The sequence below is a fragment of the Haliotis rubra genome, unplaced genomic scaffold, assembly GCF_003918875.1.
Source record: "Haliotis rubra isolate DU_JTF1 unplaced genomic scaffold, ASM391887v1 Scf497, whole genome shotgun sequence".
Classification (NCBI taxonomy): Eukaryota; Metazoa; Mollusca; class Gastropoda; order Lepetellida; family Haliotidae; genus Haliotis; species Haliotis rubra.
In genome coordinates, this window is record NW_025767187.1 from 444567 (window position 1) to 471816 (window position 27250).

At 38.4% G+C, this 27250-nt stretch overlaps 1 protein-coding gene across 1 annotated transcript in view; it reads left to right on the forward strand.

Moving 5' to 3' along the window:
• The first annotated feature begins 6397 nt into the window (after positions 1-6397).
• LOC124291566 (laminin subunit alpha-like) overlaps positions 6398-27250 on the forward strand; it is a 95297-nt gene continuing 74444 nt past the window's right edge. Inside the window, 1 exon segment of the mRNA XM_046728586.1 lies at positions 6398-6788. Within this exon segment, the coding sequence (XP_046584542.1) occupies positions 6414-6788 (375 nt within the window). The 5' untranslated portion in view covers positions 6398-6413.

Here is a 27250-nt window from a genome sequence, read left to right on the forward strand (position 1 = left end):
GTGAGATGGAAGATTCGTAGGAAAGCTAGTTTTGCTTCATTTAGGGATTTAGCATTGCATAAAAGGAATAATGCGGTTCTGGGGCTGTCAGGTTCAAACTGCAAAACAAATCATACGTGATACATGAAAACATGACACGCCAATGAGCTATGAGCATGCAGATGATAAAAGGAATACGCATGCACGTGCATTCACAAGTTGGTCAGGAATGGTCAAAACATTGATTACACAACAGTCTCATTTCCTGCTGACCGGGTTCCTTCCTATTGCGCAACTTAGTACAATAACCAGTCCAGAATTTTGACACCAACTCGTTCAACTGGATATATCAATATTATTCTGTATTATTTGATACATCTAATCACTTGCATATTGCAACACTACGCTCCTAATCCTTGCAGGGGCGGTGGGATAGCCTTGTGGTTAAAGCGTTGGCTCGTCACGCCGAAGACCCGGGTTCGAATCCCCACGTGGGCCCAATGTGTGAAGCCCATTTCTGGTGTCCCCCGCCGTGATGTTACTGGAATATTGCTAAAAGCGGCGTAAAACCAAACTCAGTCAGTCAGTCAGTCTAATCCTTGCAAACACGTCGTGCAGCGTGCTCTGACAAACGGAAATCTGGAAATAGTGGAAATCTCAAAATGAGGCTTGGCCGCTAGAAATGTTTGACGGTGTGGTACGGACTTGATATTATATTAATCACATTGTACGTTACACAAATACACTTAATAAGCGCAAAGAACACATAACAGGTGTAACCAGTGAGCCAGATGAATTGTGAATCATTGTACGACCTCTTGAAACAGGGGCAGTCTGTGACGTTTTAGTTAACGACGGTTATCTCCCAATTGACAGACACCCAGTTGACAGACACTGAACTGGAAGGTTAATTAGGGTAACACCTACGGGTATAATGGAACAGTCCACTGTCTAGTGAGTCGAGCAGGGTGAGCCTGAAACAGGTTCGTTACTGAGAAGTTTGATTGTGGGTAAATAGAACTTTGTTGTGATTAAATGATAAATAATTTGTCTTCTCAAATTGATTTTACTATCAATTACTATCAAATATAAAAACAGGTTTGTCACTGAGAGGTTTGATTGTGTTTATTGATAGAAAAGACCCCTTCCAATAATAGCATATGTACAACAGAAGTTAACTGAGAAAACGTTTTGTTGGAGAGATATAGATATGTACATATTTGAAAACATTCTGATTTGCAGTAAATGAGACACCTGCATTGCCATGTACGATACGATTAATACAAATCAGTGTTCTAATTTTAACAATACTTTCTAAAGATTGTAACAGTTTGTGTCTTTGAGTAGTATACAATGGACATTCAAGGAAGTAATGAAAAACATTCTCACACCCATGGCCACATTGACATGATGCGTCATATTTCAAATATTTATCCTAAACAAATCGTAATTAAGTGTACGTGTCATGTATCTTAATATTGTGTGCAAAACATATAACTTCTTTATTCCATATGAATAATATTTAGGTTCACATTTGTCCATTTGATTTATATGATACAACAGTGTCGCAATTTCCAATAGCTAAGCTAATGTTTTCAATATGATGATGCCGACTCCCGTTAGACTAGAATGTTAAACCGAAATGTTTATGAAAATAAACTGTTTTTATATTGCAGCAATAAAACAATAAAAATTTAAATTACTCTCTTTTCGTCCATCTTTCAAAATATATAACATAGCTTCAGTTTGTTCCTGTGTTTTTATTTGGACTATTCCATTATAATGTGTAGGTAACAGGTAGTAGATACTCTGTTCACTGAACCGTAAATGTTGTTGTTTTAAAGTGTCTGCGAACTGGCTGTCTGCGTAATGGGAGGACACCTTAACGACATGCTGCCTAAACCTTGACTTAAAATATAGAAATACGATTTTTTTTTAACTTTAAAATTAAAATTGATTTTTAAATACCTTTTCTTATGTAACAAGGAATTGGAATTTAGTGTAACCATAGTTGTTTGTAGTGTCTCCTTTCACTTGAGTGCGGCGTTAAACAACAAAACCATAAAGACACAGTGGGTTACTGGGTTCTGTGACAAAAGAAAATTTAAGCGCTGTGTCAGTGTGTCCTCGCTGCATGCCTCAAACTTCTGCTTCAAAGAATGTCACCAAAACGGGGAAAATGTCCCAAAAAACGAATGCGATAAGGCTTTCAAAGACCGTTAAACTGGCAAAACGTGGTCGTCAGCAATTTACAAAATGTTTATTTTTGTACATTTCCTAACAAAATGACTCTAGCGTTGTTAACTGGTTGGGTCACTGCTAGGAGGTTTCCAAAAGTTTGTCGAGGCGAACAGATGAGAGCCTATATTACATAGTTAACGCTTGTAATCTAGCTATGGCAGTGTTGGGTCCTTATCGATGTATTAAATTTGATGGCAATCTATTGTCTCGTTCACGGATCAGACCTCTCTTTTATCCAGTTGTAGGTTCCATGGAAACAGTAGTTGGAATATGGCTCATTTCTACATTGTGTATACGGTTAGCCTTGCTCACGTATGGCAGTCTGAATATACTGAAGAGTAAAAATGGGATTATTGTTACAGCTTGTGTGTCATACTGATTTTACGAAACGAGTGTCAGAATTCTTGTATTTTCCGAGGGTCTTAGATGACTTCTCACACGGCGTTCGTAAAATCATTATTACGCACATGAGAGTAATATTTTCTTTATTACTCTATAAGGCTTTATACCGTTATTATCCCTTTTCGGAAAAAGTACTGATAACGCCCACCATCTTATAAAACTAAATCTGTCCAAAGACGTCAACAATGTGCAGTTATGACATCATCTTTAGTGTGAGGTCATTCCGACCAAAGTGCGTCACAATAACACTTTAATGCCGTCAACATTGCCGTCCAGATGACGTAACAATACAGTGGTGCGCGTCAAGTGGTACTTGCACATATGATTGTTATGAAGTCGGTATTATTACTCACCCGTTGAAGATATCACTGTTTAATAATTTTACAATGTTATTACACATTGTGTAATAACATCACGTGTTGCCGTACGTATGACGTAAAACTGGTTTGCAGTTATGACGTCACAATGCTAATACCTCTGTCACAATAGTATTAGACCTTACTTGACTCGCGGAAATCTGAGAGTCATCACACTTGTTGAATTCTTAGGAAAGAAGTACTTTGCTCAATATCATTTTGCTAATGTTGGGTGAGTAATAAATAAAATACTAAACTATGTCCCGTGTATAAATATGGTATTACACGGGACATCGTTTAGTATTCTCTATTTGATTACTCGTCCATATAAGATACTGCAGTGTAATATTTTTACGGCAATATTACACTAGTGTAATACCGCTAGACGTCATAATGGTTTACAGTTATGACGTCACAATGTTAATACATCTGTCACAATGGTATTAAATGTTGCTTGACTCGCGGAAAGATTAGAGTCATCACACTGTAGGCAGTTTCTATCAGTTTATGTTGGGGAGTGATAAACAGAATACTAAACTCGCTTCCGTTATATTCCAGTTTTATTAAACTCGTGAAAGATTTAGTATCAAACTCGCTTTACCAAATCATTAACACTTGGTTGAAACAATCATCATGTCATCGTATCCCAACTGGGTAGGTTGATGCTCATGATGTTGATCACTGGATTATCTGGTTAGACTCGATTATTTACAGACCGCCGCCATATAGCTGGAATATTGCTGAGTGTGGCGTTAAACAACAACCAAACAATAAAAATGGTATTACACGGAAGGTCGTTTGGTATGTTCTATATGTCTAAGCTTATGGGTAACAACATTCATTTACCTGTAACGAGAAGCCAGACACTCTTTGCGTGCAACCACACATTTCTTTCGTCTTTCAAAATAATTAGCGAAATTGATGTTTTCTTGTAAAATTAATGTTTTCTGAAACTATGTTATTATTATTCATTCCTGAATTCGCAGCTACTTCGAACTGCAACGTTCAACCAAGCATCACCTGAATCACTCTTATCTATATATGATATGAGGATTAGGTATACCATCTTACATTAGGTAGAACACTGAGCACAGGATATTTCGCTACATGGTACATTTCCGTCACATGACCAGACACGGCAGCTAACCTATGCTTTCAATGGGGACTGTAATGAGAGTGACCTTTACATGCGCACATTGTATGTGAACAAACAAACATTAAGCTCAAATATTGTGAAGTGACTTCATACCAAATTACAGGAAATAGGTTCCGTCGGCGGAAATGAAGGAGATTCGCGGTTATGACTAACCAGTGAATGATCGTGTACACGTGCATACCATACCAGTGTCAAGAAAGACGTGAGTGTCTTTAACTTGGAACACACTCGAGAATGGGCCGATATGTTGGTATCATAGTTCGACTGGCTGCTCGTATCTCATACAACATATTACTTTTTCGGTTACTAAATAACCAAACGTTCTAGACCATGTAGACGCAGAAAATAGACGACGGCTTCCGTTTGTCTCACTAAATATTACCAAAAGTTCTAGACCGTGTTGACGTAGAAATTAGACGACAGCGTCTGATTGTCTCACTAAACATTACCAAAAGTTCTAGACTGGGTAGACGTAGAAATTAGACGACTGCTTCCGATTGTCTCACTAAACATTACCAAAAGTTCTAGACCGTGTAGACGCAGAAATTAGACGGCAGCTTTCGATTGTCTCATTAAACATTAACAAAGTTCTAGATCGTGTAGACGCAGAAATTAGACGACAGCTTTCGATTGTCTCACTAAACATTACCAAACTCTAGATCATGTAGACGTAGAAATTAGACGACAGCGTCTGATTGTCTCACTAAACATTACCAAAAGTTCTAGACTGTGTAGACGTAGAAATTAGACGACTGCTTCCGATTGTCTCACTAAACATTACCAAAAGTTCTAGACCGTGGAGACGCAGAAATTAGACGGCAGCTTTCGATTGTCTCATTAAACATTAACAAAGTTCTAGATCGTGTAGACGCAGAAATTAGACGACAGCTTCTGATTGTCTCACTAAACATTGCCCAAAGTTCTAGACCGTGTAGACGCGCAGAAATTAAACGACAGCTTTCGATTGTCTCATCAACATCAACAAAGTTATAGACTGTGTAGACGCAGAAACCGGGCACAGCTTCCGATTTTAAGATTATATTACCAACGTTCTAGACGGTGTAGACGCAGAAACCAGACGATAACCTCCGATTGTAACATTATATATAACCAACGTTCTAGACCGCGTAGACGCAGAAACCAGACGATCACCTCCGATTGTAACATTATATATAACCAACGTTCTAGACCGCGTAGACGCAGAAACCAGACGATAACCTCCGATTGTAACATTATATATAACCAACGTTCTAGACCGTGTAGACGCAGAAACCAGACGACAACTAAGGCAATATATTAGAATCGTGTGTTCTTAATCTCCTTTTGATCAGTACAGTAACACTCATGTTGAGTGGCAAAAACACTGTATAGAATATCCCGAATTTTGCAATTATACCCTCAGTCAAGACTTTTGCGATTGCAATGACCCCCACTGTAGATACTGAAAAGGCTGTACCACAACAATGATAGCAGAGTATGGAAATGTCTCCTGACATGTTAGACCACTACTGAAGGCTTGATATCTTTACAGTGCAGAAGTAATATTTAATCGTAATATACCTCTGGTTCGCGTTTCTCGGAACAGGCACTTTTTCTTCACCGAAATAGCAAAACCCTTTCTAGTTCAGAACGTGGGCGGCTGGGACAACAAACCCAGCTCAGCAGTCGGTTGAACGACCGATAAAGTAATATGTACATATAAAGGCAGGATGGGGGAAAGGAGTTGGGGGAGGCGTGTTGCATATAGTGATTAACAGTACAAACTTATACACTGGCCTTTAAAACACATCTCGCATGTTATACCTATCGTTGTGATTGTAAATATTGAAGCGCCAACAAACCAAACAATTGTCCTCGTGTAAATAGTGATATGCCTTTCATTCAGTTTTATTGTTTGTCGATTGTCGGCTCGTGGTATGCCAAGAAACCGCAAAAACTCCCATGAGATAATCAGTGGCTGTCAGCGAGGTCTGAGCAGACGATACACTCCTTTTAACTCTGGGCGAGTCTATAATTTTTAAGGGTGACCGACATGCCCTGCTCGCTTTATGACTATTGAGAAAAAGATTAATCGGTTCCCGTACTACATCGTATTCGACAAGACATGGTCTATAAAACTTTTGATAAAGTCTTGTTCCACTTGCGGCGGGCGAAAACGGGAGAAAATAGATTTCAAAGGCGCCGGCGACAAAGGCCGTAATCCCCGTGCAAGTAATGGATCTGCCCGGGTGCTTATTAACCAGACGGCTCCCTTCGAGAGAAGTTTGTTAGGTTTCAAGATGGCGGGAGGAAACCCCCCTCTCCTCTGTTTGATTTTAATATTTTTATGCAAAATATATACCAGCAATGCACAAGTGTTGTCTCCACCATACTTCAACTTAGCTCAAGGGAGGAATATCACAGCTTCGGCGACTTGCGGCGAGGATGTCGCGAATCCCGAACTTTTTTGCCGTTTGACAGGAGCCACAGGGCGAGGAGCGGAATCGAGGGAACTCATTCAGGGACAACTTTGTGACTATTGTATGCCCGATATCCCCGACCAAAATCACGGACCCGAATACGCAATAGATGGATCCCAGCGATGGTGGCAGAGTCCTCCTCTATCCCGAGGTGTTCAGTATAATCAGGTCAATCTTACCATCAACTTGGGTCAGGTAAGTTTGACAAATTTCCAACTTTTAATTAAGGCCATCAAACTATGTCATTTTCTCTGTTGTGGATAAAAATACGTTCTGTGGCTATGCTGCATTGACATAACTTTCTATCCGTTAAATTAATGAAATTTACTTCTTTCATTGTGTTGAAATTCTGCGGACTAATTATATGTTTATTGCATAGAACAGGCATAAAGATGCTGATATCGGTCTTATTTCCTATCCACGAGTCGCGTACACATACCACAATCTCATATCATACGGCTGACTAAGCGAATATCATGAACAGTAGTAGATCGGTGAGCTGTTTAACATTGCACCGAGAGCGTCTACGTAGTGTATTGCCAGCAGAGCACGCGTGAGAGATGTTGATTGCACTTTGTCAAGCATTCAAGAACTGTTTGGTGCAAATACCCTCTGGTGTCTGTACTGTGCTTTACCGCAAACGTTAGTAGCAGTGATTTGCAGTTCTGTAAAGTTAATCATCTGAAGCTCTGTTGATATAATTATGACTCACTTTAACAAAGAAACTGACAAATTACTGATTTAGACAAAGAAACTGCGAGTGGGATAATTAGGCACCTCAGCGTTTTGATAATACAACTAGAAATGCACATTTTGATAATTGATAGACAATGACTGAAAAAATATTTTCATCAGCATTGATAACAGCATTAAACTGATAACCTTTTAAGATTGAGATGATTATCAATGGTGTGCATACCCACTCCTCAAATATATTTCATAATGATTAACCAGGTAAAAAGTCATTGATTTCTTACATATTGAAGTCTGATGAATGCAACAATACTTCAGACCTTATCCAGTGGTGGTGTTATAGTCTAGACCTTGGAGGCATTCAAGATCAATGGGACGTGAAATGTGTATTATGATTTGTTAACTACCGAGACAGGAGGTCAATACAGATAAATATCAGCTAAACACCTGTCTGTGGGTTATTATTACACCCAGAAGAAAGGTGATTGTGTCTTGAGGATTACTTTGTGAGAACATGTAATTCCTTGATTTATGGGAATTCCTTGTATGGGTATGAGCAGTGAAGAAAAAAAGGCTTAAACTAACTGTATCACACGCTGGGATCGTAAGCTGAAAATACTGTTGTAATTGTTTAACTTCTTCACAAAAGCAACCTTAATAGTTCTTACCGTTTGGTGTTGCTCAATGAAGCACAGATTAATCTCTTTGTGGTTTGGTTCCACATCACTCAGTATGCATATTGGGGCGGTGGGGTAGCCTAGTGGTTAAAGCGTTGGCTCGTCACGTCGAAGACCCGGGTTCGAATCCCCACATGGGTACAATGTGTGAAGCCCATTTCTGGTGTTGCTGGAATATTGCTAAAAGCGGCGTAAAACCAAAACTCAGTCAGTCAGTCAGTATGCATATTAAAGAAGTGGTAGTACCATTTCTTTGTTAAGTTGTAGAAAAGTTTCCTGAACAAAGCAGCATAAATACTGTTCAATATTTGTTTTTTCATTGAGTAAGATAACTTTTGTTTAATTTTTAATGTGTAATATCATCATTCTCATCACCTTATCATAGTAGTGTGATGGCTTTACTTGTAGCTTTTCTATTCTAAGAAACAAGATAAGATGATCTGAGGTTTCATAAAGAGGTTGCAAGTGTGTGAAAAACCATAACTTTAAAGTAAAGAGTGAAGGTTTGACTGATTTATCATCGACTGTCCAGGCAGCTTTACTGCTAAACCAGAGTCAATACTAATGCACTTGCCAAGGGTCAAGATTGGCTGCTGACCATCTTGTTACTCCACCTTTGTCCCTCTCCTTTGTCCCAGCTTGTGTGGAGAATACTGATTTACTGGGACATGTGACCTGCTTATGGTACCAACAGCAGCTACACAAGTCATTTATGTAATAGATGGAAGCAGTCATCATAGTTCACAGTTCCAGATAAACATATTTCTTTGTTGGTAAATAAATCACAGATTTATTACTTTCAATTTTCCCCTGAACAGTGTTCCTTCTGTTCTGCAAACAGAAGTCACGAAAAAAGTAACTGTATTATATAGAAGCACTTGCGAACTTACACAATTTAAAAGGCAATATCAATTTTGTGCCAGTCTGAACATGTTGAATGAATTACAGACATCTGAAGTAAAAGTTAAAAGCTAAAAATTCCTATGCATTTGGAATGAGATGGACAGTATTTATTAAAGAGGTACATGCATATATAAGTAGTTATAAAACTTTTGAGACATGTTATGTATTTATATAGACTATAGTGTTTGTTAACTGGTGTTGTGTTTCTGCAAAATATCATTTACCATACTATAATGTTTAGGTGTGTGTATGTTGAAATTGGAAAGAAGCTTCTATTTAGTAACAATGTCGAGGAATGCCAAAAAATGACAGTAATATATAAGTGAAAGGTGGTAAGGTAAGACACTAGCAACCAGATTTACAGTATTAATGTCATCACAGAAACAATCCCTCAGATGTGGGTTTTACTGCTTATGCTGTTATTTCTACTTCATGCAACACAATACTCCACATTCAACACTTGCAGGTTTAGCTGACCTTTTCACTTGAGGAAAGAAACACCAGCTTATACTGCATGGGAAGTGCCCACTACTGTATCTATCTAGCCATGCGGAGTTAATGCTATACTAAGTATTTTATTATGGCTATGAGAGCACTATGGAGAGTAACAAGCATGAAGAAATTTCTCTTTACAAGCCAATAACTTTTTAAGGGTTAGATCTGTTCACTTGTCTCAGCACAACGAAAACGTGGCAGACGTATTTGTTTTCTCTAACAACTTGTCTAAAATCAACTGTAGACTATTTAGATTTATATTGTAATATCTGTCCCTGTTTTTACTGACATAGCCTTATGCTGCTTCTAAAGTTAATAAAGTATATCTCATCTTGCCACTATCACAAATCACTATACATGCTGCCATGACCATTGTTGTTTCTTTTAAGTATGTTTTGACACTTTGTAGATATTAGAATACTTATTCTATACCTTTAGGTTATCTTCATGATAACAGGATTAAGTTTTACCAAGGATACACACAATCTCAGCGTTGTCTGGGCATGGATAAGATAAGCTAAGAGCTGAACATGTAAACAATGCAGTGATTTTACAAGAAACAATAGCATTAGGGTATTTTCATTGCTTATCAGATTTTGACAGGTCATTCTTCTGTAAATTTACCAAATTTGGAAAGAAGATTTGGACATTCTGATGACAATCAACTGTTGTCCTTTAAAATGGTATGAACTGTAATCCTGCAGTGTAAGGCCATAGTGGTACTAGTAATTGCAAATAACATTACATCACGTAGTAGAGTGTAGTATGCTATCAGGGCTTGGTGGCCCTTACAACAGCATGTGGTGATAAGGGGTAAAGGGGTGCATAATGTCCATTTCCCTTATACATCTCAAGCAGCTAGTGTCAAGCACTTGACTAATCTGACATCTGGAGGGCCACACACAGATCATACACTAACCTTAACCATGTAAGCAGGTGCTTGATAGAGATATTAGCTACCTTGGTAAAATGTTTGCTTCTGTCCTTACAGATTGGATAAATTGGTACCTAGGAATTAATAATTTGTTATCAGAAACACAGCATATTTTGACATGGGTGTTCTACCTAAGATAACACATTTGTATAGCATTCTTTAACTGAATACTTTAGAACCTATAAAATTATTGATTTCAGTACAGCCTTTGATAATGTTTGGCATTTAAGACTGTCAAAAATTGTTGAAAACAAATATGCATTGAAAATATCGAAAGTAATGTTACTGTGTTTTGATCAAGAAAAAGTAGTAATGTGTTTAGCGAAATGATATAGTTATTGAAAGATCAAAGTAAATCCCTCAGTTTGATATTTACACAGAATTTCCTGGCAGCCAAGATGTTGTTCTCAGCTTTGCTATGGAAGCTATGAAATTACTTCATTTTGAAATAAGAATCTTGACTTAGGATTATCCTGCAAGCTACTTACCAAATGATGGCATGGACATGCTGACCTTATTGTTCAGTAAAATCAATTTGAATAATTCTCATAACCTGTACATGTGTGTCGCTGCACCACTCACTCATTCACTGCATGTAATTCTACATGTATGTCTTACCTCAAGCAAGACAGATTTTTGTCGTTGATTCTAGGCTATATCACCTGTGAAGGTCCGGGTTAGAATATTGCCTTCAGTAACCCATGCTTGTCGTAAGAGGAGACTTACAGGAACGGGTGGTCAGGCTCACTGGCTTGGTTGACACATGTCATCGGTTCCCAATTGTGCAGATCGATGCTCATGCTGTTGATCACTGGATTGTCTGGTCCAGACTCGACTATTCACAATGCCGCCATGTAGCTGGAATATTGCTGAGTGCGGCATAAACCTAAACTCGCTCACTCACTGGGCTACTACTATACAGATGTATGGTCCCTGATATATGGACATTTTGACCACAACAGGTGCTTGAAACTTGGAGAATAGAATAGAGCATGCAAACCGTCTTCGGTATTTGACTCACATTTGTAACGTTTTATTTGATATAATTTGTATTTGGGTAAATGGTAACCATTGGTTACTTTCCCTTTCAACAATCCTTCTGTTATTGCTGGTTGAAGTCTCAGGCTGATGAGGCCAGTGATGGTCATGCAGGACATTCTTGGCCCCCCTCTACATGGCACAGTTAACCAGATTTCTAGTTTCCGTGGAAACCTTATCATCACCACCAGTATCTTGTTTCTGTGATAACACACATGTGGCTTTTGACCCACTTTCATGGCAGCTCTAAAATTGGCAAATCTTTCCAAGAAATACATTGGTGCCCAGATTGAACAAATTCAGGCATTTCTTCTCCCCCATTACATTAGTCTTCACCCCATGAAACATGAAAAATGATTATTAATAATAATATGGTAAAAAGTTATTGTATCACAATAATATCTATTTTTGTCTTTAGTTTTAAGATTGATATGTTGTACAGTTTCATCATGGAAACGCTGGACCTGGGGATAAACTATGTATGTATAAAATGCAAAACCTTTATTACCATAAATATAAGTTTTATTTCTTCAAAATCTAAATATTATGTGCATAATGAACTAATGTAGCCTTTTGCTTGCCTTCCCAAATATTTGTGCAGGTCTTTATTTAGTCTGTTGTACAGGCCCTAAAAAAAATATACCCAATGTAGCCCATGCAAGTCTTGAATGTGTGGCATGTCTACATTTCCACAGTTTTTGAAAATGAAGAAAGTCTCTGGGCTCCTTTTTATTGTATTTTATTTTAATTTGAAAACGTTTTCTCTCTGTAAAATATGTTCATTTCAGAGACTAGCTGTTAGTGTAGTCTTTACTGAATGACTGAATGTAGACGTCATCCATTCATAGACTCTACTGCATTGAATCAAGCTACTAGCTCTTTATTATTGCATATGAGACAGTATCCCTGTTGTCATTTTTTATAACATTGAATCAACACAGGTGCTGAAGAATATTAGAAGTTACCTCAAGCAACATTTAATCAGAATCAGCATTTTGATCAGAATGTTTTTTTACCTCTTGGTTTAAAAATACCAACAGACTAGATCAAAGGGTGAAAATACATTTTGGAAGCTATACTCCCATGTAGATTCAAATCCCTTGCATGCCCCTGTTTTTGAATAACGGCCAAAGATGAACAAATACAATAGACACATTATTGTTCATGCCCCAATTCATTCTGTGATAATATACTGGGATTAAAATACCACACAACCTTTTAACGCTCAAGTAATTCTGTTTTCATTCAAATTGTAGGTTGTTATGGTAAGGCCTTGTTCCATCATGTTTGTGGTAGATGGAATATCTCCCTCCAAACACTCCATAAACCTGTGAAAAAACCTCAGTGATTCAGTGTGACACTGTAACACACAACAGGAGTAGGAATATGACTCCTTTGCAGACCTTCTCCCCTGAAATGCCATGATAAATAACTGGTCTTCGTTGTAGGTCCTGTCATTCAATATCCCAGACAACATGGTCCAGTAGACTACTTGAATTAATATTAACAGTAAGTGTTGATACAACATGCTCACTATAAAATATGAAATCTGAGGTACATTTTTCAGAGATGCCAACCCATATGATTTTATCGTATTCGTTACGAAAAAACTACACAAAATACACAACTATGATAGCAGTAAAAATATATGATTTAAGAAAAAATACATTAAATTAAATTATTAAATATTCATACCGTACACAATAAATTTCGATCACATTATATTCAGTATCAAGCTATATGTGGATACTTACTACTGATTTAGTTGAGTATAACGTTAATAACAAGGTCTTAGACTATATACTTAATTTTTAAATTTAATATGAAAATTCTTTGGAAAAGTTGATACTAATTTAGGACTACAAATACTAACTTTTGAATCAGTTTTAGGCCAAAATACTAATTGGGCTAAATTAGGGTTGACATCTCTGCATTTTTGTTAAACACAATGAGAAGACTCATAACAGGTTCAACCACAGATTATATTTTCTTCAGCTTGCATGCTTCTCTCTTTTCATCACTGATGAAGTTGCAGTCATAAACTAACAACTTCCACTTCCTGAACCACTTGTATCAATCGGGATATCATTCTGCTGCATGGGGGGTTGGTACGGAATCCTTCCTTATAAATGATAAAATTTTAGTTTTAATACCTCCCAGTTTAATGTTTCAAGAGAAACCAATTCACCAATTCAGGTTAAAGTACTTTTTGTGATGACCTAGTGCAAGGGGTATGAAGGAACCTGTCTAACATGGGTTGTGCTGAGTCAGCAGTATTGCAGCTGTGTTCAAGTAGCCTGATAAAGAGCCTGAACTAGATGGTTGCATTGACATTTAGTTCTAGAAATAAAGTTATTTCCTTCAAAAAAATATATCTACCAACAATATGTACGTAAATAAAGTTCAAATGGCAATCAAGACTTGGCGAATCGTTCTAGACTTGAGCTGCACACCTTTATAAAGTATTCTCTTGTGTCTGGAGACAACTAGATAATTCATGCTGTTACTAGTTAGGTCTAATATTATAGACAACCAAACCTCAGTTCAGTTCTCTGACAACAAGCATTGGTAGTAGCAGGGCTGTTGGAGGGCCAAAGGAGGACAGTAGCACAGTAGTAGTTAGGGAAGTAGCAAGGTAGCTAGTCTCTCTCACAGTCCCTGAACCACATTATCTTCCCTACAGCCAAGCCTCCCTAAATGAAGCAAGTCTAGATTTCTTCAGGTTCAGGTTCTGAATCTCCTACTCACTGGGGCACCTGTTCAATCTAATTGAGGTTATTTGTTACTATCAAAATTATATATTCAGAGACTAAGCATTAGTCTAAAAGGTAGCAGCAGTGACAATATACCTGATAAGTGATCTCTGATGCTTGGAACCTTTGTGGCCCCCAGTCTTCATGTTGGACTGATGTCAGAGATACCTGAATGGGCAGATAGTATAAGGATGTTCTTATGTATGTAAAACATAGGCTGATATATAATTCTGAAGAATGAATGAATGATTGTGGTATTTTAGTGTAAGCTGCTCACATTCTTTCTTAACTGTTGACACTGACATTGGTTAAAGTAGCTTTCATGTATGTTGGTACTGATAGATAGCTGGTTAAACTGCTCACTCAGCAGGAATGACTGTCAAGCTTATGTGGGTCAGCTATCAATGCAGGTTTCTCTATATGTGAAAACTTTGACAATGGGGTATGTGTGTTTGCAGTATTGCTCTCACAACCTGATGAAACGGGTAACAGTGTAGGTTTGTTCCTCTGCTTTGTTTGGCTTGCTAGTTACTTACTTAATGGTGAAGTCATCACTATCCCAGCTGTGATAAGAGAGAGGGCTGCTTCATGAAGGCCCATAAATACATGAATCTGGACCAGAGAAGCCTGGGGTTATTGTTATGAAGAACATCCCACTTCTTCAGTGTTCAGTGACACACTCAGCCTCATTACTCAGCCTGACCACCAGATGCTTCCTCTTCTCATACTTATGAGAGGGCAGTGGGGGTAAGGATAAATAAAAAAAAATGTTGTGGTTCTGTAGTAGTAAGGGGAGGTAGGTCGGACTTTTTTTACATATTCTGAAGTGTACCCTGCCATGATATTGTGTAAAAGTGATTCAATTAAACCATCACTCAATTCTCCTGAGAGTGACCGATATCTGTTTATGACAAACAATGGGATCTGAAAGCATAATTTATTCATTCTGGAAACTATTCTGATTCTAGGATGTGTGAAGTCCATTTCAGTGTCCCCTGCCATGATATTGCTAAAAGTGACGTAAAACCAGACATCAACTTCAGATGAAACTATTCTTTTTCAGTGAAATAATGTTCCTTCATGCATCTGTTATTTTGATTATTTTATTAATAATTTTACATTTTGACAATTTAGTAAACATATATCATGTATATGTCTGATATATTTTATTTTTAAAGGATGTTTGGACACAATTGAGAACAGTGTAGCAAAGTGTTTTTTGTATACTTAGTGATAGGGAGAGAAGATTTTATGTACTTTTCCTTTTCTTTTGTGTGTTTAGTAGTTAACAAATATATTTACATAATCTAGTTCTCATGTACCATGGGATTTTCCCAGCATTAACTGAGTTGAAAAGAAAGGGACTACTTGTTTTTGTGGGTAGTGCATCTGTACAAAGAGTGGATGGTTGTTGGTTTGATCGACAGTTGCATCATACCAAAAAATGGTAGAAGATGATTGTTCAAATTTAGGGGATAACACAACGACTGGACAGCTCTGAGTGAATATGCCTTGTGGGATATTGATGTTAAAATGTGGTGTCGTTATCTGTCCTAACTAGGACCAGTGTTTCGCGGTAGGAAAAAAAGCTCTGCATTCCTAAAATGCACATGCACCATGCATGCACAGCAGGTCCCCCTGTAAAGAAATTTAGACGTCATTTCCTTGCGTTTTAGAGCTGTGTCGTCATTCGCAAGTGAAATTAGCTGAGAGAAACTTTATTTTATTTTGTTGTTTCCTTGGGCAAAATTCCTTTTTCGTTTACCGGTACTTGTTCCCAGAACACAAACTGCTTTGTGTGCAGAACACGCAGGTAGATGTGCATGAAATGTAGATTTATTTGCATGAAACATGTAGGTTTTTGCGTTAACGCGAACACTGTAATATGCATGCACATTGTAGACAAAGGCTAATCTCTGAATATATATAGTTTTGATAAAAACGACTAACTCCATTTGAATTGAAAAGGAGCCCAAGTTAGTTGGGAAATTCAACCGCATCCTGAGGGAAATCTAGACTTGCTTCATTTGGGTTGTTTGCATTATAGAAAGGGCTCGGCAGAAAATAAAATAATGTGGTTCAGGGGCAGTGAGACATGCTAATAAACTCATTCACTCAAATAGAACAGGAGTTGAAAAATGTATATGTAGGGCCAAGGGGCAATTACTGACATGGGTGGATCATGTGAACAGCAAATTATAATTTTGTTTGTCAAACCAAATCTGGGCAGCTTATATGTCATATCATGTAAAGCAGAGCTGTTGCTCAGTGTTATAATATGTTACAAAACTGAACATAATTGGGCTGTAAATATAGTGAGTGATAATGGCACAGTTTGGTTCAACTGGTTCAGTTGTACTGAGAGTTTACATGCTCACAAAACATGCAAACGAAGAAGGGAGACTGTGTAGTCCTTGTTATGCAATATCTGTTTGTAGGTACCAACCATATCACAGAAGTTCACAAATTGCTGTACTCCTATAACAATTGTCGACCTTTTTGTTTGTTCTTGGTGTTGTATAAATCTGTATATACCACCAATAGGATAACCATGATAAGGGCATGAGGAAGGTGTTGTATTGTGGTTACCACATAGTCCAAAGATTAGTGACAGAGTTTGCTTCACTTGTGACCTTTCAGGAGGCTCGGTGCCAGCAGTATTAACATACTCTAGTTGCTAGCTGTATGCATGGTTCATCTGAGCTGCCAGTATACTCTGTGTACAGAAAGATATTATGGATTGGGCACGGGTTGGCCAGGGGCATTGGAGTCCCAGTCGTGTTATGTGCTGCAGAGTTGTGTTCCTTGGGCATACCAGAACCGTATCGTGGGTTTGAATCCCTGGTTGCCATGATTGGTTTTAGGATCATCAGCAACATACTCATGCTCATGTTTTAACCATATTGAAACCTAAGACCTGTATAATTTGGGGCTTTACTCCCACATGGATTGATACAGCTTGATATTGTTGAAAATGGTCTTAAACTTTGACTTACTCATTCTTTGGTCTTTAACCTCAGTTTCTGTGCAAAATTGTATTGTTATTGGTTGTAAGTGGTAGTAATTCTGTGCATGTTAAAAGTTGCTTTCAAGTTTCTATATTGAACAAAAAGATAGGCATCATGAAATATGTTTATTTACATTACAGATTTAAGAAACCTCAATTTTCTCTTCCAAAACATATCCCACAATTATTCATGATCCATAACTTGTTTTATTCAGTATATGGTCAAGTGTAGCAGATATCTGCTTTGTAATGGAAGTTGTATTGCTGGTAGAAGCTGTTGCAGAGCCATCTGCTAGTCTGAGTCTGACTCACAGTCCCTGAACCACATTATTTTCCCAACTGCCCAGCCCTCCCTGCAATGCTGAAGCCCTAAATGAAGCAAGTCTAGATTTCCTCAGGTCCTGAATCTCCCATCTCACTCGGGCTCCTTTTCAATATGAAATGATTTTATTTGTTACTATCAAAATTAAATATATTCAGAGACTAAGCTTTAGTTTAAGCCATCTGTCTACTGCATCATGTTCTCTGCACTGAGGCCTAACAGGTGCCCTCTCCTGCAGTGCAACAAAGACCCTCCTGTATCTACAGAACAGAGGAACCAGGCACCATGGTCTGGGGGTGATTGCAGGAGGAAATGTGTGATTAATACTCCCCTCTCGAGAACCTGATACCCTTGCTCCCAGACATTCTGTATCAGCTCACGCAGGAAATATGGCAGCCCTGGTGATGATGATAGGAGGAAGGAGGAATGGCCACCACATGGCTCCACTCAGTCCACAGTGTCAGCAGATCCTGATTGCCACCACCAGCCTACATGATCTTGTCACAACCTATATTGCAAATATTTATCATTTGAAGAAGAATTGGTGGAAAATACCGAGGAAATTTCACTTTTCAAACTTTGTTAGTCTCCACAGAATACTGAAATATGTCTGGTGATATTGAGCCGGCCATGTGACCTCATTACATGTGTTGTTTTCTCATTGCCAGGATCTTGCTTTCATAACAGTCATGGAACAAGAAACAGCTTTGCATTTTAAAATCTCTGTCTTATTCATTTGTCTGTGGTGTTATCAAGGTTAATAGGAATCTTTCTTAGTCATGGTAATGGATACATTTGTTGAACTAACTATCCCAAATTGCTCAGCCATTGATATCCATGTCATTTTCAAATTATTTGATAGAAACAAACAGCTCCAGCTGACTTGAAAAGGAGACTAGCTGAGTTTGAAAATTTAGAATGTGAGGAAAATCTAGACTTGATTCATTTAGTCCTCTGGCACTAAAGAAAGATGTAAGGGAGAAAATATTTCAGTGACTGTGATACAGGCCTCCATGTCATATGCAGAAATGTTTCTGACCATGATGTGATGCAAATATACTGATGCCTCAGATTGACACTTTTGACACTATGGTTGAAAATATAAAGATGCACAGGTTGTGTTCTGGAATGAAGTTAGTAATTTGAATAATGTTGAAGAGTTAGGGACATGGAGATAAGCCTGAGAAAGGCATGTCAGCTATGTGCCCTATGCTAGTGAGTGCAGGGCATGAGCTGGGCTGGTCAACAGGAGGAGCTTCAGGACTGGGCTGGTCAGGCCTACCAAAGAAAACTTTCCCACTGTGCAGAAAAACGTGAGAAAAGCCCTCATGTAATGTAGCTATGGTAGTAGCAACATAAACATAATACCTGGCTACTGAAACACTGGCCATTAGAGCTAAATGGCTAAGTACAGCATCATAAAACACCACTGGCTTACACTGGCCATTAGAGCTAGGAAGTACGAGCATGGACATTTTCCAGCTTGGACAAAGGCCATTCCTTTTAAGTGTTTCTGTTGTGTAGTACAGCATATATCATCATGATACTGTGTGCACACTTGTTTAGTTTACTTTCCATTCGTATGAAACAATTGACAGCAATTATTTCGACATATTTAATATTTTTTTTACGCGAGGCGATTCACGGTTGCTCCCAAATTGGAAAGAAGCCCGGATCGTAATGCGCATGCGCAGTAGAGGTCAAAGTTCGCTGATCACTATGAAACTATGAAAATGTTGCAGTTTCATAGTTTTTCGTTGCAGTTTTTACTGTTTCAGTAGCGAGGTAATGTGATTATGTTGCTATTTCCACGATTAATGTGGGCTTTTCTGCGTTTATCTGCACAGTGGGAAAGTTTTCTTTGGTAGGCCTGCTGGTGTCATTATAATGGATGGTGCTGCCTCATGTCATGTAGCTATGGTAGTACAGCATCCACACCACTGGCTTACACTGGCCATTAGCAATTACCTGTGCCCTGTGATGCACTGATTGTTTACACAGATGATAAAATAGCTTTCTTGATATGTATTACCAGTACTTTGAAGGATGCAAATAAGCTGACACATGTGTTTAACAGTTTCATTGCTATTCACCTCTGATATTCATGGATCTCAGCAAAGAAATGTAATTAACAAATGTTTAAGAAGCGCTAGAGTTATAGTATTAACGAGGTAAATATGTGCCAGTAGGCATGGTGTGGTATTATTAAAGAAACAGCATAACAAATCAGATGACTGTATGTGATCTTACAGAAGAGACTGTACAGCTTTGGTATGACATTATAGGAGTGACTAGAGCCATTAAGGGTGTTATAAAGGGGACTATAGGGCCAGGATGAGACATTATAGGAGTGACTAGAGGAGTGACTAGAGCCATTAAGGGGTATTATAAAGGGGACTATATGGCCAGGATGTGACATTATAGAAGTGACTAGAGCCATTAAGGGATATTATAAAAGGAATATATGGCCAGGATGTGACATTGTAGAAGTGACTAGAGCCATTAAGGGATATTATAAAAGGACCATATGGCCAGGATGTGACATTATAGAAGTGACTAGAGCCATTAAGGGATATTATAAAAGGACTATATGGCCAGGATGTGACATTATAGAAGTGACTAGAGCCATTAAGGGGTATTATAAAGGGGACTATATGGCCAGGATGTGACATTATAGAAGTGACTAGAGCCATTAAGGGATATTATAAAAGGACTATATGGCCAGGATGTGACATTATAGAAGTGACTATAGTCATTAAGGGGTATTATAAAAGGACTATATGGCCAGGATGTGACATTATAGAAGTGACTAGAGCCATTAAGGGATATTATAAAAGGACTATATGGCCAGGATGTGACATTATAGAAGTGACTAGAGCCATTAAGGGGTATTATAAAAGGACTATATGGCCAGGATGTGACATTATAGAAGTGACTATAGTCATTAAGGGGTATTATAAAAGGACTATATGGCCAGGATGTGACATTATAGAAGTGACTAGAGCCATTAAGGGATATTATAAAAGGACTATATGGCCAGGATGTGAAATTATAGAAGTGACTAGAGCCATTAAGGGGCATTATAAAAGGACTATATGGCCAGGATGTGACATTATAGAAGTGACTAGAGCCATTAAGGGTATTATAAAAGGACTATATGGCCAGGATGTGACATTATAGAAGTGACTATAGTCATTAAGGGGTATTATAAAAGGACTATATGGCCAGGATGTGACATTATAGAAGTGACTAGAGCCATTAAGGGATATTATAAAAGGACTATATGGCCAGGATGTGACATTATAGGAGTGACTATAGTCATTAAGGGATATTATAAAAGGACTATATGGCCAGGATGTGACATAAGGGTGACTATAGCCATTAAGGAGTATTATAAAGGGGACTATATGGCGATGAAATGGCGTAGTGGAAACTGTATGACCAGGATCTGGCATTACAGAAGAAAACATTTGAACGTGATGCAGTATTATAGGAGAAGCTAGATGCAGATAAAAACTATTTGATGATCAGATGTGGCATTGTTGATGCTTCTGCAAAGTAAGCCTTTGAGAATCTATAGTTTACATTAGTATAGAGTCTGCTTTGGCAATACTTATTGCTGAGATTTGTCTTTCAAAATGTCACTGTACTTCAACTTTATCAATTACCTGTGGGGTCAGTGTGTGCAAAGGCATTACCCATGTATCATGTTAAACAATCACAATAGAATTCTTTTCAGATTGCAGACAGAGGAAACCCAAACCTATTGTCCTGAAAACATGCATCTTTATTTTGTGCATTTCATTGCAGTTATATATCAACTTACTGCAATAACTTGTACCCTGGTGACACTTGAGCTCCAATGTAGGTGTATGAAGAGACTCCCATTGCCATGCTAATGAGATCCCCAGCATCAGGTGTTACCAGTGTGTAGACATGTTGTACATACAGTGTGTTGTAAACATCAGGCAGGGGTCATGCTAGCAGACCTGTGAGGGTGATTACCTACACCAGCATGTGTTATCCTAGGTGTTCCACACAACACTGAGGAACACATTGAAGTCATTGCTCAGTGTTTTCTCATGGGACATGCTTATTGTGCTTGTTAACCAATTGTTAACTGGCAATGCTTAGTATTTTGTGGTTCAAGCTGTTACACTTTTTGATGAAACTGGTTTATATTAATGATTATTGATAGTGGCAAAAGGTGTGGCAGGAAATGGATATAATTATCAATTTACAACTTTTATCCTGTTAGAAATTTGTCATGGCTAGTCAAGTCAAATGAGCACTTACCATGTTTGCAGGTAACTAAGGGGTGATGGGATAGCCTAGTGGTGAAAGTTATGCAAGTTATAGTCACATTGATCTAAGTACGAAAGATTGAGAATTCATCACTGCAGCTCATAATATCGACCACTGGTTCTTTGATCTGGATTTGACACGCTAACTTCAGTGCTTTGCCATGAATGTTACTTCATGCCTTGGACAGCTGTCTTTTTTTATATTGTATATGGTGAATGCAAGGGTTGTAGATCGTCGGAGGTGTCACAATTGCCAGCCCTGAGAGATCTCTTCAGCATATATATCCAGACTTAACTGTAACCCTCCACAGAGTAACATGAAACTGCTCATGTATACATTAATATAAGAATGCTTCCAGTTTGATATAGAAAATCCACTTAAACCATTGTGACACAATAAAACTCAAGGAATAGCAATAAACTGGATTATTTTGTAGACAGTAGATTGCCTGAGATTAAGGTGTTTCCATCCCATAGCCTGACAGTGATTATTTCCTTGTGCCAGCCTGGTGGAGAGGCTGTAGGGAAGAGCTGAAACATGGCGTGATGCATGGTGTGGTCGCTGAGCTATCACACGTGAAGTATTACAGGGATTATGTGGTATTGTGTCTGTCTCTGATGTCAGGTAAACTGTAACACAAGGCCCTGACATGGCCGGCACGTCGCCAACACTCATGTTACGAGGCTCAATAAAATTTTGAGTTTGTTATTGTGAGTGAGTGAGTGATATCATTTTGATAGTAACAAATAACCCCATTTAAATTGAAAAGGAGCCCCAGGGAAATCAAGACTTGCTTCATTTAGGGCTTTAGTGAAGGCTAGGTAGTAGGGAAAATAATGTGGTTCAGGGACTGTGAGACAGACTACAGTATGCCTATGATGTCTGTTTCAGTCCATATAAGCTGTGTAATCCATGACATTCCTGGTTGATATTAGAATAAAAACAGAAGTTTATAGTGATATGAGCACCCTGTCATGGATATTGTTTTTCAAGTGTTTTTTTAAAAATGAAAATCAATAGTTTGTGAACACAGATGAGTGTTAAAACAGTTAAGCTTTTCCACACCTTCCTCAGGTGGTGGGATAGCCTAATGGTTAGAGCGTTTGCTTGCAACTCTAAAAACACAGGTTCAATTTCCCACATGGGTATAATCTGTGAAGCCTATTTCTGGTGTCCTCCACTATGGTATTGTAAAATCATCATAAACACATACTCACTCCCATAGGTTTCTTTCAACACAAACAATATGTATTGTAGTTTTCAATGTTTAAAGGAGTCATTTTTAAAAGTTTTTGTTTTCCTGTTACTCACCTTCTGTGTATTTCTCGTCAAAGGAGGAGTGCTTTTGAAGCTCTCTGGAAAGGAAGGTTGTCAGTTAAATTTGTTATGTTCGGCATTTGACTCCTAACCGTGTCATGTTTGATGACACTGTTATCTGAGCAAAGGGATAGGGCTCCCTTTGTGCCATCATTACATGCATTACAGCCCTTTGTTATGTCCATCTCATTAAAATACTGCTGATGTTGAAATTCTACTCACGACTGGTAGATTATTTATATAGTATTGTTCACACATGTTCTGGACAAGTTCAGGACCTTTGACCAACAGCACTACCATATGGGGCACCTGTTCAGGAATGTTGGTAGCAGACAGTGTACTTTAGCTAATCCAAATTGATGTTCAGACTGACTTGCGCCCTTGTTCAGCTCAGCAGTTTGATTTAGTGAGCACTACTTATTGGGCAACAATTACCCACGATATTTACCCCTGTCTAGCCACAGATTACTCCTTTTGAAAGGTCCACGGGGAGGTGTTGCGGTCACAGTTCACTCAGTGTAACCACTGACCACTAGTGGTGACCTTTCAGAAGTGTGAAGAGGGAACACACTGAACTTTCCATGTTTTTTGCATAACATCTTTTTTTCCTTAAACATATGATAGATTATATGGATTATATTAAAATTGGGAAAAGTGGTTGTGGGGAAATGTTAGTGTGGGACTTTTTTTTAATTTTAAACTTTTAAGAAGAGAAAAGTGCCGTTTAAAAACAAGCTTTTATAGACCATGCTTGTGAAGTCAACATTGTAATGTTACAGGTAATGAATCTGATATCCTAATGTCATTACACACACCACTTAAAAATACAGGTCGTCTGCTGCCAAATTGTTGAGAAATGAGACCTTTTCACCTTGTTAAATCATGTACAAAATAAAGGTTAAAAAGATTAAATAATAATAGAAAAGTCCTACTTAATACACGCTGGATAAATGCTCTACTTTAAGATGAGAGTAGTGTATAACAACGTTATGTCCCAGTTAACACTTATCAATGAAATATCTGCTTGTATTCGCATGATTAAGTATATTTGCCTTTCTGTGGTAGGGAGTGTCTTTTTTTCCATTCTGGTTTGTGAAGTAGGAAAACTGTATAACGAGTGAGAAGCCTGACACATTCACTGAGTGGCTCCACACTCCTTCCTGGCTGGCTGGCTGCTTCTGTAGAGGCACAAGTCAACCACTGTTGGCTTTGTGTGTGAAGTGCCACACATTCTGCCAGTACAAATGTAGGCGTAGTGTGTGACAGTCATTGATGGCTGCAGTTACTAGCTCTCCACCATGGTGGTCATGAGCTGTCGTTACTATCACAGCTGACTAAATGTGGACATGAGCTGGCAATACTAAGTGTCATACAACTGTTAACTGGGAATTTGACAGTTTAGAGTGAGTGAGTTTAGTTTTACACCACACTCAGCAACATTCCAGCTCTATGGCGGGGATCTGTAAAAATCGAGTATGGGCCAGACAATCCAGTGATCAACATCTTGAGCATCAATCTACGCAACCAAGTCAGCGAGCTTGACCACCCGATCCTGTTAGTCGCCTTTTACGACAAGCATGGGTTACTGAAGACCAATTCTTACCCAGATGTTCATGGGTTTTGACAGTTTAGAGGCTAAATGTAGCATACATAGTTATATCTTAGTGTTCGGTATATAAATTGTGTAGTTTATCATAATTCCATGTCAGAATGTTGATCTAATTGGTTCATGTGATCTTAATTAAATACTATGCATTGTGCCTCGGAGGGAAATACACTTCTGAGGAGGACAATAAATGACTTGTACCCTGCCACAAAGTAAAAGCATGTGGATTTGTAATCATGAGAAAAAATTCCTTATTCCCTGCAACGAATCAGAAGTCTCCAAACCGCTTTCCAGTCAGTGAAAGTCATGTTTCATAGCATCAGTTAAACACAGTTCAATCTAACAAATGTTTTCCATCAGTTGTCATTTTGTTTTAATCCTTTACAATAACAGATTGAAATATATTCATTGTACCAGTATTACTTGAGTTATATGTGGCCCGTATTGGGTTTTATATTATGAGCCATAGGTACATAAAACCACATATACCCTTGATATTGTTACAACTTCCTTTAAAAGTTTACATTCCTAAAAACTTCTTTCTTAAACTGTGCAACATGTTTGCATACACTTTCTTCTCATATCTGTGTACTCTTCAGATCAAGTAAGTGTCAAATAACTGTTCTACATTAATGATGATGAAAGTTTGGAATCTTGAAGAATATGCCTATTCTGATATCTCTGGTTACTATGTTGTGTGGTAAGTGTAACAAGTACTATGATGTCATCTAAACACTTCATGTACTGTGTAAGGGGCGGTGGGGTAGCCTAGTGGTTAAAGCGTTCGCTCATCACGCCGAAGACCTGGGTTCGATTCCCCACATGGGTACAATGTGTTAAGCCCATTTCTGGTGTCCCCTGCCGTGATATTGCTGGAATATTGCTAAAAGCGGCGTAAAACTAAACTCACTCACTCACTCATGTACTGTGTAGGAAGTGCAAGGAAAAATATGTGATCATAGTAAACAAAAGAATAACGTATTTTGTACTGTTTTGACAATATATACAATCTGTACATGAGTATGGTAGTACATGAGACTGCAATAGTTAATCACATACAGTTCATTGATGTCGAGCATTATCATGAAATAGGATAAAATAGATGTCCTAAATGTCAGTGTCCCAAAATGTCCTTGTTCATCTGTGATATGTAGACACTGTCCCTAGGATGATCCAGTTCCCTTCCCACACTCCGTTTGACCAGATAGCATGGCTCTGTGAAGATGGCGAGAAATCTATCCCATCTATGTCAAGCAACAGTCAATAAAAAAATATCCCCCCTAGTTAATCCTGTAAACTGGGAGTAAGCCTCTGACAGTGACCAGTCTGGCTGAAATCGACCCATGTCAACTCCCCTAGCCACAAAGACGGGCCATTGTGTGACTTGCCTCACTAGCAGAGCGCTACCTGACCCATGTCAGATGGAACAAAAGCTTCTGGGCTTAATTTCTCTCCTCAACAGAGCTTGGTGACCCCAAGATAAGTGAACTTTCTTTGAAAAGGGGGTAGGGGGCTAATTGACTAAAGGGTGGTCCCCCTGTCACATTGATAACGATATCATCTACAGGTGATGGGCCTTGACAACAGGTGCCCCTTCTTCAGGGAAGATCAGGGTGGAACCTCATCCAACACCTGATAAGTGAGATACACAGGTTGAATGAACAGTCTTTTCTTACATCCCCATGGGGCACCTGCAGTGCTGTGAAAATGATTGACAATACACACTTAGCATGCTGAGATCTAGCTAAGCAGATTAATATGTTAGTGTCCATGAAAGATACTATTCATGGTGGGCTGCTAGCTTCACACGTACACACAATTAATTATGTCATTGATGGAAGTGTGTAATCAAACATTTAGTGAGTATAATCATCTTAACTCTTGAATATGTGTAGGGGGCGGTGGGGTAGCCTAGTGGTTAAAGCGTTCGCTCGTCACGCCGAAGACCCGGGTTCGATTCCCCACATGGGCACAATGTGTGAAGCCCATTTGTGGTGTCCCCCGCCGTGATATTGCTGGAATATTGCTAAAAACGGCGTAAAAACCATACTCACTCACTCACTTGAATATGTGTAATGAAATAAATTTCAGAAGTGCCAAACATTTTGTTCTGGTGAAGTAATTGTGTTTAAAATTTTATTAGTCTCATGTCAGTTATGTCATGTTTTCTTATGGACCAGCCATTCGACTTGTTCAAGCACAGGAGTTGGCTGGATTTTAAACTGAGTCATAATATTATTACCTTCTATGGATCAAACTGAACTTGTCATGAAAACCTGTCCGTATACAGTATAGACTTGTCAGTGATTTTCATAACACGCTATTAAACTGATATCAGAGAAAAGTAATTGCTGTGAAGGTCAATTGTGCTGAAGGAACTTGGTACCATTCAGTCACGTTTATGTTTTGTCATTTTGTAATTGATTTAAAATACTACAGGTGATCGCATGCTGAATCCATCTTTCTAATTTTTACTCAGTATCAAAAGGTATTTTTGTTGTAAAGGAGAGAGCAAAATGCAAACTGAAACAAGTTAGATTTATGTACACAAATTAATGTTTTGCCAGTGTTCATATCATAGTGTGCAAAATGTCCAAGGCAAACAAT